This window comes from Psittacula echo (genome assembly GCF_963264785.1).
Source record: "Psittacula echo genome assembly, chromosome: 2".
NCBI lineage: Eukaryota > Metazoa > Chordata > Aves > Psittaciformes > Psittacidae > Psittacula > Psittacula echo.
Window position 1 is genome coordinate 140,435,624 of NC_137737.1, and position 16,672 is coordinate 140,452,295.

The window sequence follows — 16,672 nt, forward strand, 5'->3', positions numbered from 1 at the left end:
TTTAGTATGTGCCATGTTTTTCACCTGGATTCAACTGGAGAGAAATATCAGTGTATAGGTGGCATAAAGACATGCTGGATCCCACTGGCTAGGCACACAAGATGTGTTGTCTTTGTGATTCAATCACAAACAACTGTTTCATTCTGGAAAAGTAGTGATCACGCTGAAACATAAACCATAATATTAACTATACCTTTCTTTTAATTATACTATTTTGATCTCTAGGTTTAGAAGGCAAAATAAGTATTACACTGACCCTGAAGCTTAGAAATCTCCATATAATGTAAAAATAAACCAGTAAAAAATAATAATTAAAAAAATTAATAAAAAGCATACTACTTGAAAAAAAAAATTCTCCGCTATTATAAGCAAGGAAAGCATGTTTTTAGTTATGTATTAAGACTTGAAGACCAATGAATCATTCAACTGATATACTGGGACCAAATTCCTTCAAGACAGATACTGCAACTGTGAACGGTTTGGTCTGCCAATGCTGGCTTTAGGCAGAGTTGCTTAAGTTCAAAACTAATCGAGAAACTTGCTAAGCTCTTATCTTTTGGATCTGAAAAGTTTGTACATGATTATGTACAAAATTTAGACCAGTCTGTCATCTGCCTGGCAAAATCCTGGATCAGATTCTTCTTGAAGGCATACCAAGGCTCATGAAAAACAACAAGGCAGTTGGTGACAGCCAGCTTGGTTGATACACTGGAGGAAAGGAATGCCATCCAGAGGGATCTTGACACACTTGTGAGGTGGGCTGATGCCAACCTTATGAAGTTTAACCATGACAAGTGCAAGGTCCTACACCTGGGTTGGAGCAATCCCAGGCACAGCTACAGGTTGGGCAGAGAAGAGATTCAGAGCAGCCCTGCAGAGAAGGACTTGGAGGTGTTGGTCGATGAGAAAATGAACATGAGCCGGCTTCAGTGTGAGCTCGCAGCCCAGAAAGCCAACTGTACCCTGGGCTGCATCAAAAGGAGCGTGACCAGCAGGTCAAAGGAGGTGATCCTGCCCCTCTACTCTGCTCTCATGAGACCTCACTTGGAGTATTGTGTGCAGTTCTGGTGTCCTCAACATAAAAAGGACATGGAACTGTTGGAACAAGTCCAGAGGAGGGCCACGAGGATGATCAGGGGACTGGAGCATCTCCCGTATGAAGACAGGCTGAGGAAGTTAGGGCTGTTCAGCCTGGAGAAAAGAAGGCTGCGTGGAGACCTCATAGCAGCCTTCCAGTATCTGAAGGGGGCCTACAAGGATGCTGGGGAGGGACTCTTCATCAGGGACTGTAGTGACAGGACAAGGGGTAACGGGTTCAAACTTAAACAGGTTGAAGTTTAGATTGGATATAAGGAAGAAATTCTTTACTGTGAGAGTGGTGAGGCACTGGAATGGGTTGCCCAGGGAAGTTGTGAATGCTCCATCCCTGGCAGTGTTCAAGGCCAGGCTGGACAAAGCCTTGGGTTTAGTGTGAGTTGTTCCATGGCAGGGGGCTGGAACTAGATGATCTTAAGGTCCTTTCCAACCCTAACTATTCTATGATCCTATGATTATACTTCTGTTCTCTGAATGAGTGTGTCAGAACTGGCATAGTCAAAGTGACTAGTCAGTTAGCTCCTACATAAGCCTAGCAGTTTTCCTAGATTCCCAGGAAATGAATATACAGTTTTCACTTTATCCCTATTTAGTTCTTAAAAATAAAATATCTAAATATACTATACCTATACATACACATTATGTCAAGAGAAAATGAAGGACTTTGGATGCTGAGTGGATGGAAGCATCTTCTGTGCATTCTTGATTTTGGCAACTAAGTTCAAAACATGGCATCTTCTTTGAGCTCAATCTATGTGGCTGTGTTAACAACATGTAGGTTTTTCAGTAATTTTTATGAAATATCTGATTTTCTCATATATTCATGCAGTTTAAGTATCTTCCTTTACAACTGAGGTTTTGTTCTGTCTGTAAAGTGCTGGAATGATAATGACTGCTCAAGAAACCTAAGAACCTTACTGGATCTATCCCTAAACTCCTTTCTCTCCACATTAAATGCATTTTTATATTTTCTGGTGTTGCAACTTTATAGAATGGACAGTTTTATTGAATAAAAATCTTAAATTCTCAAGATGTTCACAGAAAGCTGTGTACTGTGAAAATCTGATATGGTTATTTTCAGTATGAGATAGTGTTCCATCTTGATTTGGCTCCTAGCTAGTGAAAATATATAGTGTGAAGTAAGGCAGAGAGGTACATTAACTGTACAAAATTAAAGGATGACTAGAATTAACTCATGTTGTGGCTTGCCCTACTGAAACTGCTGCTTTTCAATGTGTGACCTGTTTATAATTATAGTAGGTTTTGTTTTGACTGAATTAATTATATGTTTCAAAGTTATTTTCTGGCAGCAAAGCATAGAGAATATCAATTTGTTTCTTCAAACACAACTTGATGTCTAGTTTTGTTGATGCAAAATTATTAGGAGCACTGACAGTTTCTACCTTTTGAAATTATTGTAAGGAAGCACTACCAGCATTAGTTACCGGAAAGTATTGCATGTCTGCTTCTAATTTAATGTAAAACATTTTTTGATCAGGATTATACATGACAATTTAATCAAATAGTCATACAGTTTGATTTATTGGAACAATAATGTGCAAGTGATCAACTGCAATAACAAGGTAGAGCTGGAGGAGGCTTTTTGTTTCAAAGTCATTAATTTATGTGTACAAATTTAATAAATTTAATTATTTTGATTTACTAGTTCTCAATTCGAGGAATTTTTTATACAGAGCAGGTTTTTGTTTGTGTTTTGTTAATTGAATTCCTTGCTTTTCACTATGTTCATTCAGGTAGAATACCTCATGCTATTGCTCTTTCCCCTTTGACTGTACATACCAAATACTGTATATAACTGCTGATTTAAATGTTAGATTTTTTTTTGAAAAAGGATTTTCCCAATTCTTCATATTACTGCTCTTCAATATGTGTTTTATTACCAAATGCTACAAATGCTCCCTGTGTATGCAGAATACTAAGAACTATCTCTGTGGTATTTGTATCTATAGGTATGAATTTTTTGATAATAATAGACAATATTGTCATGTGTATTTGTAAAGTAAATTATGATTTTTATTTCATTATACTCAAGTTCATAATAAATTGCTGTTCATTTATGCATGTGGTGGGTTTATCTTGGCTGGATGCCAGGTGCCTTCTAAAGCCACTCTACCACTGCCCTCCTCAGCTGGACAGGAGAGAGAATATATAGCAAAAAGCTCATGAGTTGAGACAAGGACAGGGAGAGATCACTCACCTGTTCTGTCATGGGCAAAGCAGACTTGACTTGGGGAAATTAGTTTATTAAAAATCAAATCAGAGTAGGGTAATGAGAAATAAAAAATTCATCTTAAAACACCTTCCCCATCTTCCCAAGCTCAATGGCACTTCTGATTTTCTCTACTTTCTCCTCCATAGTGGCACAGGTGGACGAGGAATGGAGGTTGTGTTCAGTTCATCACACACTGTCTCTGCCACTGCCTCCTCCTCACGCTCTTCCCCTGCTCCAACATGAGGTCCCTCCCACAGGAGACAGTCCTCCACAAACTTTTCCAATGTGAGTCCTTTCCACAGGCTGCAGTTCTTCATGAACTGCTCCAGTGTGGGTCTCTTCCACTGACTGCAGTCCTTCAGGAACAGACTGTTCCACCGTGCATCCCCTATGAGGTCACAGTTACTGCCAGCAAACCTGCTTCAGTGCAGGCTCCTCTCTCCACAGGGCCACAGGTCCTGACAGCAGCCTGCTCCAGCATGAGCTTCCCACAAGGTCACAGCTCCCTTAACTCTCAGAACTGCTTATAGCGTTTTCTCTCCGAGGTAATAGATAGTGGCCTACAACACTCCTCACAGATCTCTTGTATTCACATGCACAGACACACACAAAGCAGCTTACCCTAAACACAGAGGAAGAAATTGTGTATGAATTAGAGTGGTTCATATAGATTCTTGGGCCCAAGCCTATACAATGAATATAAATACTGAGTTGGAAATATTGAACATTTTTGGAACCATAAAATGGGCTGAATTAATGAGGTATTGCTTAGGTGGTTGCCAAACACTTTCTAGGGAGAAAGCTAAGAACAATCTGGAGTAGAAGAACAAATACTCTTGGATTCCCAGAAGATTCTTATGGGAAAAGAGTAACAGTTCTGTGAGCCAGAATTTTTCCAGTGCCAGGTGGATCTCTCTAAATATTCTTTACTTGGTTGCTCTCTTCAGAGCAAAAAGTCGTTTATATCAGTTGTCATAGCCACTGGGAGCTGTCTGAAGACCTATTTCTGCAAAACATTATCAGAAGATTAAGATTTGCAATTCTTAGTTTTCTTTTCATGCTGTATTAATTTGATCTGCATAAAATTTGTTGGAAGTTCTTTGAAATTACTGTGTAGCTGGCATCTTTTTTTCATAGAGAGTTTTTTACCCTGGGACAGTGAATTAAATTTTTGAAATTGAATGCTTACAGTCACTAATGCATCCAGCTTTTTAAAAAGGATTTTCTTATAAGCCTACATAAAATGGCCATGTATTAGCCTTTTAAGCTAGTAGAACTGGGAAAGCTTTTGCTTAGACCATTTATGCTTTCTATTGTCCTAATTGAAGCAGGTGTCTGCGTGGCCTTAGCTCACATATTTGTGAAGGAATTTTTTTAAGTTCAGAACTGTGAGTGATATCTGATGTCATTGAGTCATTGTTACTTTAATTGTTTCTGAAATACAAATCTTTCTTGAACCCAAACTCTGTATTTAATCTCATAATAGCTTTAAACTGAATTTTAGATTAGTTTTTAGTTGTGGACATTTCTGTTTGAAGTATGTTATGCACAATCATTGCAATGCAATTTTAATAGAAATAATCAATTTTGTATATTATTCTAAGAAAAAAGTAAGTTTTATTAATTTTATAATTCATATTAACCACAAATATATTATAAATTCAGATATTTTTATTATTATAAATGCCATTTGATGCATGGCAACCTATTTCTATACTTCAGAGTATAACTATAGGAACTATAGCTGTACTTGAATTAGACATAACAACAAGAATCAACTTTATGTATTTTTTATTAAAAAATAAGAAGACATAATAACATTCTTGATTGAATTCCATCTTTTATCATGCTGCTACTACAGAGTTGGTAGGAAATTAAAAAATTGCATTTTCAGATTTATTAAATATTTGCATTTCTTTTTAGATTATCGACATAATGGGAGAGATCTTCAAAGTTCAACGCTATCAGTGCCAGAACAAGTTATGTCATCTAATCATTGCTCTCGATCAGGGTCCCCTCACCGTGGAGATAGTATAGGACGGACTAGATCATGGTCTCCCAGTGTCCCTCCCCCACAAAGGTAAACTGTTATTTAACTATGCAGGGATAAATTTAAGTGGCATCAATCCTGCAACAATACTGGAAAAAATCTCCAGACTTTCAAAATGGAAATAATTTAGTTAAATCTTATGAAATTATGTAAAACCAATAATGTTTTCTTACCTTATACTGATGTGCAAAAGTTCACCTCATTATGTCTTATTTTTCATGAAAAAACAGTACATTCCAATTTAAGGAAAAAAAGTATTTCTTCAGACTTTTATTTTCAAGAGCTGTTTAGAAGGTGCTGTGTTGTATAAAATGTGATAGTTTGACATTTTCTTAGCGTTTGTTAGTGGTTGTTTTCAACCCTTTTGTCTGTATAGAATTAAGGTTCCGGGAGAGCCATGCTTTCTGCCCTTAGTAGCAGTCTTTCTATTATTTTTTTTTCTAGCTTTTAAAGCATCAAAAATAAATTGACACACATACAATTTTCTACTAAAAAACGTCAGCTCCTCATCTTAGAAGACCTCTGATGACTATGTCTTGTGAAACAAAGATTAGGCCATTTTTTCCAAATGCTAGCCACTCAGTTGAATATCCTGTTTATGCCAAAATTAAGAATTTTGCTGTATGGATAAGCTTTCTCAAGAGGAAGCAGAAGAATACATGTAATGGGGAATGAAGCCTGTTTTCCAGCATTTTTGTCACTATGTATGGGTAGGTTTCCAGCTGGCATAATTCAGCTGGAATAAAAGAGGAAGTTATTTTCTTTGCTCATAATGTTCACAGTTCCTATTTAATACAGAAGATCTGGTATCCACTATTTCCTGTCAGGTACATGTGTTTATCACTTTCTTCTACAGCCATTCTGATTCTCTTGTGTTCTGCTTTTCTTTCTGTTACATTTTTTCTTTTTGTTAGCTTAAAATTCTCTTGACTTTGTGTTCTTTTCTTATGTGTTTGCTTACCATATCCTCTAACAGACAGAGACTAAATTATGTTCTTTTGCATTAGTGAGGTATTAGGATCCCAAATTATCGCATATGATCACAGACAGCTCAGAGGCAGGAATTGGAAGTTTTTACTTGATATCTAAAATTATATGTAAATACAGCCTAACTGTATATGAGACATAAAGAGTAAACACAAAGGGGCCTATTCTGATTTATACTATACTGATTTCAGTCTAAGTAATTGCTTGTGCTAAATCTCCTGGTGTTATTTGTCTTGAATGTAGACATAAATGTGAGAAAAAGCTCTTTCTATGTGTTTGTGGCTTTGTGTGTGGGTGCATGCTGTGAGCACTTTGGGTAGAAATTTTACCCAAGCTCTTCATAATTGACACTTTTCTAACGCCAGTGAAAAACCTTCTTTTAATTTTTTTGTAGTTTTGTGTTTCTTTACATGTATAAAATGTTTCTTGCTTTCTGACTTTCCTAAAGCTATTTTTTTTAATATAATGTTGAACTTACAGAATAAAATATTTAACCTTTTTTCCTAATATGGCACAATCAAATGCATTGTTTATGTAATATTTCCCTGCCTACACATCAAATCATTTTTGTGAGTACTTGTTGAGCCCACAGAATTGGGTTGCCAGAACTTGAGAGTTTGTAGAAAAGAAGCATAATCCTTTGGTTACAGAAATGTATTTTTTTTAATTCTGATGAAAATCTAGCGTATGCAGCAAAGCCATAAGCATTATTAATCACACTTTCACCATGTTTAGTTGCATTTGTTATACATGTGCTGCTATAGACATGTTCTAACTACAGTGAGCATGCTGTGTGCCCAGAGACCTCCTAACTACTGATTGATCTCTCTGCAGGCAGGAGCTCCTGGGCATAACAGTACAAGTTGCTGTCATGTTTTAGAAGCCATTTTGCGGTTCTCAGTCCTTCTACTGGATAATTTTGTTAATAACCTCCACCAAAGTCACATTGCATAGTAGCTGACAAGAAATTGTTACTACTCTTGTAATATTTTCAGCTAACGTATTTAACAGACTGTTATTCTCTCTGTAGATCAGAATGGAGTTTAGACTGTGTTAGGCACTGAACAAAATGTTTAGCTTTTTCTAATACTATGCATTTGGAAAAAAAAAAAAAGAGGAAGGTCATTATGTAAAGTGGCTAGGCTGAAATGATGTGGTAAATCTAGTAGGATGGTCATTATTCTCTACCATCACTACCTGCAATTACACCTTTTCATCTGCCTACCTGTTATCTGGTTGCTCCATACATGTTCTGACAACTGCAAGAATGTTCCAAAGAAGTGATGTATGTTGTGAAAGCAACTTTTCTTATAGAACAAGATTCACTGGAGAAAGTATGTAATTTTCTGTTAAAATACTAAATGTGGCTGACAAAAGTGTCCTTAGCAAAGTGAAACAGAACTGAAATAGTAGCAACACTTTCAAACAGAAGAAATGCATTTGTGCAGGATGTTAAGAAACAACATGAAGTCAGAATCTGATATAATACAGAAATTTAAATAATAAGTTATTTATTTAGAACAATAAGCTAGTAACACAATCTTAATAAAAATTATTTGAGTAGACAGGATGGTACTAAGTTTTCAGGACTAAAACTTATAATCAGAGCTTAGGCAGCAGTCTTGGTTGTGTGAGCAGACAGTAAAGGTCAGATCTGTGTGAAGTTTTGCAGAGAAAAGACAGCTTGAGAAATAAGATGATAATACTACATACAGAAAAAAAAGATACGTTTTTAAACCTGAATGAAAAGAGACCCTGAGGAAAAGGGTCAGACAGAAACTAGAAAGAAGCAATGAGAATTGGTTGTCGGGAAAAGTAAAAAAGTTAACAAAGAACAGCAAAGGAGCCCTGTCAATGTCAGTTTCAGATACAAAATATACATGAAAGAGTCCAATAGCAGAGTAAAGGCTATACTGGTTTTTCTATCATTTTGATGTAAAAAAGGGGGTTAAAACACATACAGAGAAGTTACAGGAGAGTTGTAGAGTAGAAGGTAGATGAATTATACTTAAGTCTAATATTGCAAATATAAAGTTTACTAGCTAAAGTAAACTTTATATTTGGCTTCATGAAAGCCAGAGTGAAGAAATGCTTTATGAGAAATGAAGTAGAGCTGAAAGCAAATTTTTATGTGTAGTGCAACATTTTCATAGCACTTACATGCAGAAATAGACAGCAGCATGGCAGCAGCAGTTAAGGATACTCATACAGGTTAACAATAATCAGGGACTGGCAAATGACAAAGGATAAGGATGATAGGTACCAAAAGGGCAGACAGTGACAAGGAAGGACACAGGAACTGAATGACATAAAAGAAACTCTGAGGCCGAAATTAGGGAAAACTGCAGGAAAGTACAGGAGGCAGAAGAATTTATTCATCTAAAAATTGAATTTATGTGGAGGGAAGCATGCAAACTGTTAATTTCAAATCTGTACAAAACAATTGCATTTTAATTATCCAGTAATTATTGCAGTTATCTGTTGTCTTTCTATCTTCCTATTCGTCTGGATTTGTTTTACAGACCAGGGAAGGTGAAGTTAGTGTGTGTCAGTAGGTACTAATAGTTAAACTGAGCAAAACAATCAATGGGCAAAGCTTTGCTCTCAAGTAGTACAAAATTGTAAAGGTGATTGGTGCCTTTTAATAAACCCTGCACTATGTGTACCACTTATACCTAATTAAACAATTTCATCTTTTTCAGATTCTGTGCTAATTAGATTACAGAATAAGATTGACAATGCAAAACAATCATCTGTTGTTTAATTCAGATGACAGTGTTTCCAGCAGGCTGCACTCTACCATAACAGCCAAAAGTCCTCATTGTGTCTTACTACAGTTTACGTCTTTATAGTATAGCCAAACTTAAGAGCTCATGAAAAATTCTTTACAGTATATGTTTTAGCTAAAAAGGAAATTTTCCTTCAAGGTAGTAGACTGGAAAGACTAATGAAATTGTCCAAAATTAACCTTCTAAAAAAATAAAAAAATAAAAAAATTATCCCCTTATTTCCAGAACAAAAATTATGTGACAGTTAAAGTATACAAAAGGCAGGTCAGCTAACACGTCTTACTACCACCATGCTTGCTAATAATTGTTGGTACAAACCAGTGAGGGGATGTGGTCCAGGCGCACCCAGAACTCAGAATCTGATGTCTTTTATCCTTAGTCGGAATGTGGATCAGGGACCACGAGGGACTCGATCTACTCCTGTGCATTACAATACCCTGAACCGAATGGATAGACATCGTGTTATAGATGACCACTACTCCCTGGACAGAGAGAGGTAAATATCTGACTGGAATTAGAAATTAGAAACAGCTGTAGCCTACACTTACCAATGCAAATTACTTCAGCATGGTAGCTCACAAAAGTAAATAGAAAAATTACCTAATCCCACAGATGAATGTTTTCCTACTCGTTTATCCACTGGATGCGTGACATACATTACAAAATACACAGTGCACATGAGGCTGACAAAACTCTTCCCTCTTTGATAAGAGGCAGTCTGAAAAATCTGAGGAATTGTACAGTGTAGAAACAAATAGCTTAATTGTCCCTTTCTATAATTTTTTTAAAATGTACTATATTAATAAATTCTTTGAGTGCTGAATATCTTTAACATAATCTAACAGTAGATTTGGTCATTTCTCCTGCTTAATAGAGAGGTGTAAAAATGGATAATTTCAGCTCAGTATTAATACAATGCTCCCATTGGATGCAGTGCATTTCACATACATAAAAAAGTATATTCTAGCCATGTTAGTCTTTTTTCAACTTTATGAGCCATGTTTTTTGGGTAGGAGAAGAGAGAGGTTACAGCGATGTGTGTTAAAATGAAACTGGGGCTTTTGTTTGTAGAGGTACATCTTACTCTGACTAGTGGTTTGCCTAGTGAAACTTCCAAAAGAGTGAGCAGAGCTGTAGGAACCTCTATGAATTCTAATGATGTAAAAAAGAATTGCAGGCAATAGTTAGCTAACGTAGTTAATCTTGCTGAATTAATTGACTTAAGAAAAAAAAAAAAAAACAACAAAAACCCAAACCCAAAACATAAAATCTACCTTTCCCATCTCACTGCCTTTAGGTCAGAAAAGAAAAAGAGAAAGCATTTTTTACCTTAAGTATTCAATATTTTCCACCTTCTTATACACCAAGTTGAAAACTTGCACACTATAATCAGAGAGGCATGGTTGCTAGATGTTGTCCTATTTCATAATTGCATATAGGAAGTAGTAATACAGATATATTTTGTAAACTTACTGAGTGCTATGTGACTAGCATTTGAAGTTAATACACTTTACAGATAATTATTATGGGTTATTCCTGAAGTGAACATCAAAGGTCATAATTGTTTTGCTCACTGTAATACAAAGAATTTAAAAAATCAGTAGCTTTTTATTAGCAATATTGAACTGAAAAGGTGAATATGTTTTAAAAGAACATTAATGTGATGGTCAGTGACTGTCAGTAATGTAAGACAAAACTGATTAGAAAAAATAAAATTTAACCATTCCTAATTAGGGAAGTTAGAAAAAACAGTACCAAAATGACGCCCCCCACACTCCCCACCCCATATAGTAAAGTGATTTGTAATTGAATTCAGCCTCAAAAGTCAAATGGGAAAAAAAAAAAAGTAAGATACTAAAAGCAATCAAGTATTTATCATCCAAAATGTTATCTGTATTTGATAGAATTATAATAGGTCATAGGTGAATGTCTTTTTTATTAAACTATTTAATGTTTCTATATAAGCTGTAGAAAAGAAGAATGTTATTTAGTTGGCTCATGTGGCTATCTGATTTTCATACAGAAGGTAATAACTTAAGGATTCTGAGCTGTTTCCTTAAAAGAAAAAAACGGAATGCTTTTGGGATAATAATATGTTGATTTTTAGACCAGCCATCCTTGAAATAGGATCTGAACTTGTCCTTAAAGCCTGTATATGCCTTATACAATGCTCCTGGGATTTTTTACTGTGCAAGTTTGCTTGCTGTCTCCCAGATAAATGCTAGTGGTGAAAGATGGGTTGAAGTACAATACCACAATCTTTCCCCATCACTTCAATCAAATAACCCCTGCTGGACTGGCTTGGCTTAAAGAAAGAGAATTGGGTTTTTAGCATGTGTCAGAAAAACAGCATGAGAAAGTTGTTGATGAGATTATTGCATTTTCACACGTCCATTCTAGATGAATATGTATTTGCTTGTTAGGCATGCTCTGAATCTCTGAACACAGGTTTATATGTCATTTTTCCAAAACACACATAGAAGTTGTCCTGTTCATACATGGCGAGGGGTTGCCTGTGTAATCAGATTGTTTACTATTTATGTCTCTGTTGCAACATACAGTCTCTGAAGCATATCATAAAATCATAGAATGGTTTGGATTGGAAGAGGCCTTAATGATCATCCAGTTCCAACAGCCCCTGCCATGGGCAAGGACACCTTCCACTAGGTCACGTTGCTCAAATACTGGTTTTAGGCAACACTCAAGAGAATAGAAAGAATGCTAGTCCTAACCATTTATTATGTTATATATAAGTTTTATTTATACTGTCTGTGTTACATAATGAAAACAACATTGTGTGTACAAGTCCCTAAAGTAATTCTTAAATAGTATTGATTCTGAAAACTGCTGGAAGTGCAGGTATTTGCAGAAGTGAAAAACCTTAACTTTAGTATTAGTTTATAATCTCTCTTCTTGTCATCCTTGTTTTGTTCCACACTTACCTCTGAAAAAGAATCACACTTTGCTTTGCTGCAACTCTGATGGTTTGTTGTTTACATGGTCCATTTATCCCTTGGAGCTGTTTGCAAAAAAAGAACTTTGAAAAAGTACCTTCCTGTAGACATGCTCAGTTGCTAAGTTAAAATATGACTGAGAATATGAGTAGAAGATTCCTTCCTTCATTTTCTAGATAATTCCACGTAATATTCTCTAAGATATATGCCACTAAGGAGCCAGTTGAAACAACATATGAAGATGTCTAATGACCTCCAGTCTAATGGCAATGTAAACATTCCTGCAAAACTGAATGCATGTGCAGAAGTGAAAATAATATTGCTTTGAAAAAGCTGAAAGATGTATTTTTTTAAATATAATTTGAGATAAGTTTAATTTCAAACACCAAATTTTTAAATATGTCAAATGTTGCTATCAGATCATATACTGATTTTTGTTGGCAGGTTGGAGTTACAGGTAAATTTTGTATCTGTTGCACTGTTATCAAAAATGTCAGAATTGTGCTGTGTATATGGGTAACTTGTAGTGGGAAACCAACTTAATTTGTTACCTATATCAATGGAATATAGATGTCAAAAAACGAGGATGATTTTTTTTTTTTGCACTCTTTTATGAAATAGCCTTAATTTGTAATGAAAAGAAATATGAATACTTATGACCTAATACAGCCCCAAATTCCGTGAGATCTTTTATCTGTAATGTAACCTTCTAACATGTTGTTTGACGTATCTTAATAAACTCTAAAGCAGACTTTTACCTCATTTCGGAAACTGAAACTAATCAAACTATAGAGAAAATATTGGAAACAGCCACATTTGATGTAAGAATTTAATATTTAAGGTATCAGTTTAATTAGGTAAATTAAAGGAACTATGTGAGAATCTTAGCATAGTTTCAAAAACAAATCATCAGCCAAAACTGTAACTGTGTATTACTTTCAGAAAGATATATCAATAGTTAACAGCACCGAGACAAACACCAAGGAAGTTATACTCAGGCCCTCAGCTCTAACCTGCTTAGATGCTGTTTACTGTTTATTAATCTAACTATGTTCTTTATCCTAGATGTGCTCTCCCTGAGGCATGAAATTGCTAATAGTGAATGTATCATAGTAAGCAGGGCATTCAGCCTACGTTAACTAGTCTTGCATTGGAAACATATGAGAAAACTCATAAATGTCTTTCTACTAGGCACTTACAAGAAAACAAGAGAGAAAAAATAAGTTAAATTTTGAGTCCACTCTCCCTTCATTAAGTCCATTGCACACTTTCCATTTTAAACCACAAAAGTGATTATCTGCCATATTAAAGAAGTGGTGTAGACATAGCCATGATTGTTTAAAGAGATATTCTCCATTATCTTCAAATAACTTCAAAGATGATGTCTTCATATGCTGGAACTAGCAAAACTCTTACTCCACTATTATTAAGAGAGTATTTCATTAGCATATTTAAATACAGGCTTTCTGTTGAACAGTTTCATGCTGTTGAAAGAGTTTAAAAAAAAATGCAACAACCCATATTGTAAAGGACATACCAAAAATGCATGCCAAAATTCTGGTTACTATAATCAAACCAGTGAAGACGAATAATTCACTACCATGAGTCTGCTGCATGTTAGTTAATACCATTTAATTAACTGCTTCCCTTACTTAATACAAAATTAAATGTGGCCAAGAGCAATAAAAAATCTGTATTTCTAAAAGTCGTCTTACACTGGCAGTTGCTTTATCAAGAAGTAGCAGGCTTCTAATCCAACATTGTTAATACTAGGTGCTAGATTAGGTCATACTAAGAAAAGATGTTTTGAGACATTGCAGCAGAGTTAAAACTAGAAAGCTTAACAGAGAAATTTTTTCATAATCTTTATTAAATGCACATTTGAATAATAATTAAGTAGTCATTTCTTAGTTAATATTTTACAGCACAATCATTTAAGTGTATATTACAGATACAAAGGTATTGCAGATATGAAGGGTACCTGATGCTTTATGTGGAAATTCTGGGATAATATTTTCAGTTTTCAGTTGTGTCTGGCATATGGGGTAAGTGTTATCATTGGTTTTTCACTTCTCCAAATACGCAGTAAACTGTTAAAAATGCATTGATGAAATTTTTCTTACAGCTATGTTATAAAATGTATGCATAATCTTAAATCTCAATAATTCGTTTTTCTAAGTACTTTTTCTCTTTTCAAGATTTTATCTTATGCATTAATAATATATTGCACTTCCTGATTATTTTGTATACCTACATCTAGAATTGTATGTAAACACCAGACTAGAACTCTATACTTTCCATTAACGTATTCTGTCCTAACTTACTCACAATTTTGCCAAATACAATTTCCTCTCCCAGGGCTCTCACTAATGAGCCCTAAGGGATTTAAGTGCTGAAGGGACTGCAGAGCACACTGCCATGTTTTAGCCTTGCAGTAAGGATCTCAGGAGAGTGTTTTCACTTTGGCTGCTGTTATTTACAGTGGGCACATTACTTCACAGTGAAATCAGTGTTAAATTGCACAATTATCTTCACCACCCACCTGGTGGTGCCTCCATGCATCTGCTGAAGGATGGTAACCTTCAACAGAGAGATAGAGTAGGAAGGTAGCAAGAAAAGTGCAGTCTTGCAAATACGGCTACGTCTGTAAGGACTCATGATTCAGAACCTTTGAGCCAAACTAAAACACAAACAACAACAAAAAGTCACAGATACCTTCCTCAGACTAAAATGCACATATAAAATGCCAATGTTAAAAATAAGGCAGTTCTGATAAAAGACTTAAGTGTTATGCCCCTTTGAGCAAGAATTTAAAATACACTATGGGGAGCAATGTGATAATGAACGTGATAGTGATTGTCTTGTTGAAAGTCATCTTGATTGAGTATCTGTCAGTTCACACATTCTCTGCTAATAATTGCTATTGTTTCACAGTTAAAGTCTTAAAACTGTCAATTGCAATCCATTGGAATATTTCTAGGATCTCATGTATCCTAGGAGATAAGCAGGAATTTCTATGCAAGTGATGTGGTAAAAAACATTCTTACCATTATTGGTGGAAAAAATGTTGATGTTTATATGGAAAGAAAATTTATTCTCTCCTTTAAAAAACCTAAGCTATTCAATAAAACTATTCAGTTAATCTTTCTATGAAAACATAGAATCATAGAATAGTTAGGGTTGGAAAGGACCTTTGGATCATCTAGTTCCAACCTCCCTGCCGTGGACAGGGACACCTCACACTAAAGCATGTCACCAAGAGAAATTATATAATTAGTGTTTTATTCTTGAATGGCATTTGCCATTTTCTAAAGGTTGAGATCTTGACTTCATATATTATTTATATAGTTTTTTATTTATATAGTTTTTAGATGTGATTTCCCAGGTGTTTCTGAAGCAACATGGAAAAATTCTACCAAGGAGCACATTAACTTCTGCTTTGTTCAGATGGGAATCTAAACTTCTAGAACCATATCACTGGCCTCACTTATTTGGAAAAAGTAGCTAGTTGTAGCAGTTGCTTACCATTATTGGAATGAGTAAGCTAATAATAGGAAGTATAGCACACGTTTTACCTGAAGCCACATCATTTCATTAGTTCCAGCCTGTTCTTCCTTTTAGCAATTCTGTGCTCAATCTTGCAGTCCTAAATTGATCCCAGGCCCAATATTTTGCTAAATTTCTTCCCACAGTAGTTACCCTAAATTTCATATGCCACCCCTCTTTTCTCTTCTACCACTTTCAATTAATCCAAAGAATCACCTGTTTTCTAAATTGTGAGGCCTGGTCATGAAGAATGAAAATTGAAAGGAACAGATTCTCTTCTAATGCTTCATCTTTACTATTGAATAAAATATCCCAAGCAGTAAAGATCATGTTAAACTACCCTTACACAGTATGAAGAACAGAAAGGTATGCCATGGATGGTTCAAGTGAGACGCTGTGCATTTTCAAGTGTGCTTCTGAGACTGTTTTGGTATGTCAGGCCTGTTCCTGGAAACTGAGTACTTCCAATTAGGCAATTTAACTGGTCACTGAATCATGGATCTCGGGTTTTTTTATCCTTCTGGTTCATTGAATTTTTATGAAGGTGTAAGGAAACTGACAAATAGTTGAGCAATATCAGAAAATGTTAAGTCATCATTTTCTGTTCACTTTGAAAAAGGAAAGTTGTCATGTTTGCCTAGATGTCAAATCTTTTTGTCAGAATAGTGGAAATCAGTATTCATCTGATGTAGGAATGTGTGTGGAGAATCTCTGTTGTGTGCACATTAATGATCATATTGCAAAACCTATAGTGCTGCCCTTTCAGACTATCTTCATTATTTTAAGTGAAATGAGTTGCTGCTGCAAATTTTCTGTTTATGCTATCTGTAACAAAATATGTAATGTTTCATAAATCTGGACGCAGACTAGCATTTTCAATTCACCATACTATCATTTGATATACTTCTGCCATCATCTACTATAATGTAGCAAGTAAGGAGTGTGTGGTGAAAGGCTAGGAGTCTAAGTGAGGGCTGGCCAAAAAAAAGGTATCCTGGAGTTCTTTTGCTTTTTTAAA

The 16,672-nt window shown here is 35.3% G+C and overlaps 1 protein-coding gene across 26 annotated transcripts in view; it reads left to right on the forward strand.

The window, feature by feature from the left end:
• The window catches only part of RIMS2 (regulating synaptic membrane exocytosis 2), a gene marked incomplete at both ends in the record, with an annotated part of 479,054 nt that overhangs the window by 318,995 nt on the left and 143,387 nt on the right, over positions 1-16,672 (forward strand). For all 26 annotated transcript variants that reach the window (XM_080611830.1, XM_080611853.1, XM_080611841.1 and 23 more), the window contains 2 exons: positions 5,252-5,408; positions 9,534-9,650. In XM_080611830.1, coding sequence (XP_080467956.1) covers positions 5,252-5,408; positions 9,534-9,650 — 274 coding nt within the window. The remainder of the gene's footprint in view (positions 1-5,251; positions 5,409-9,533; positions 9,651-16,672) is intronic.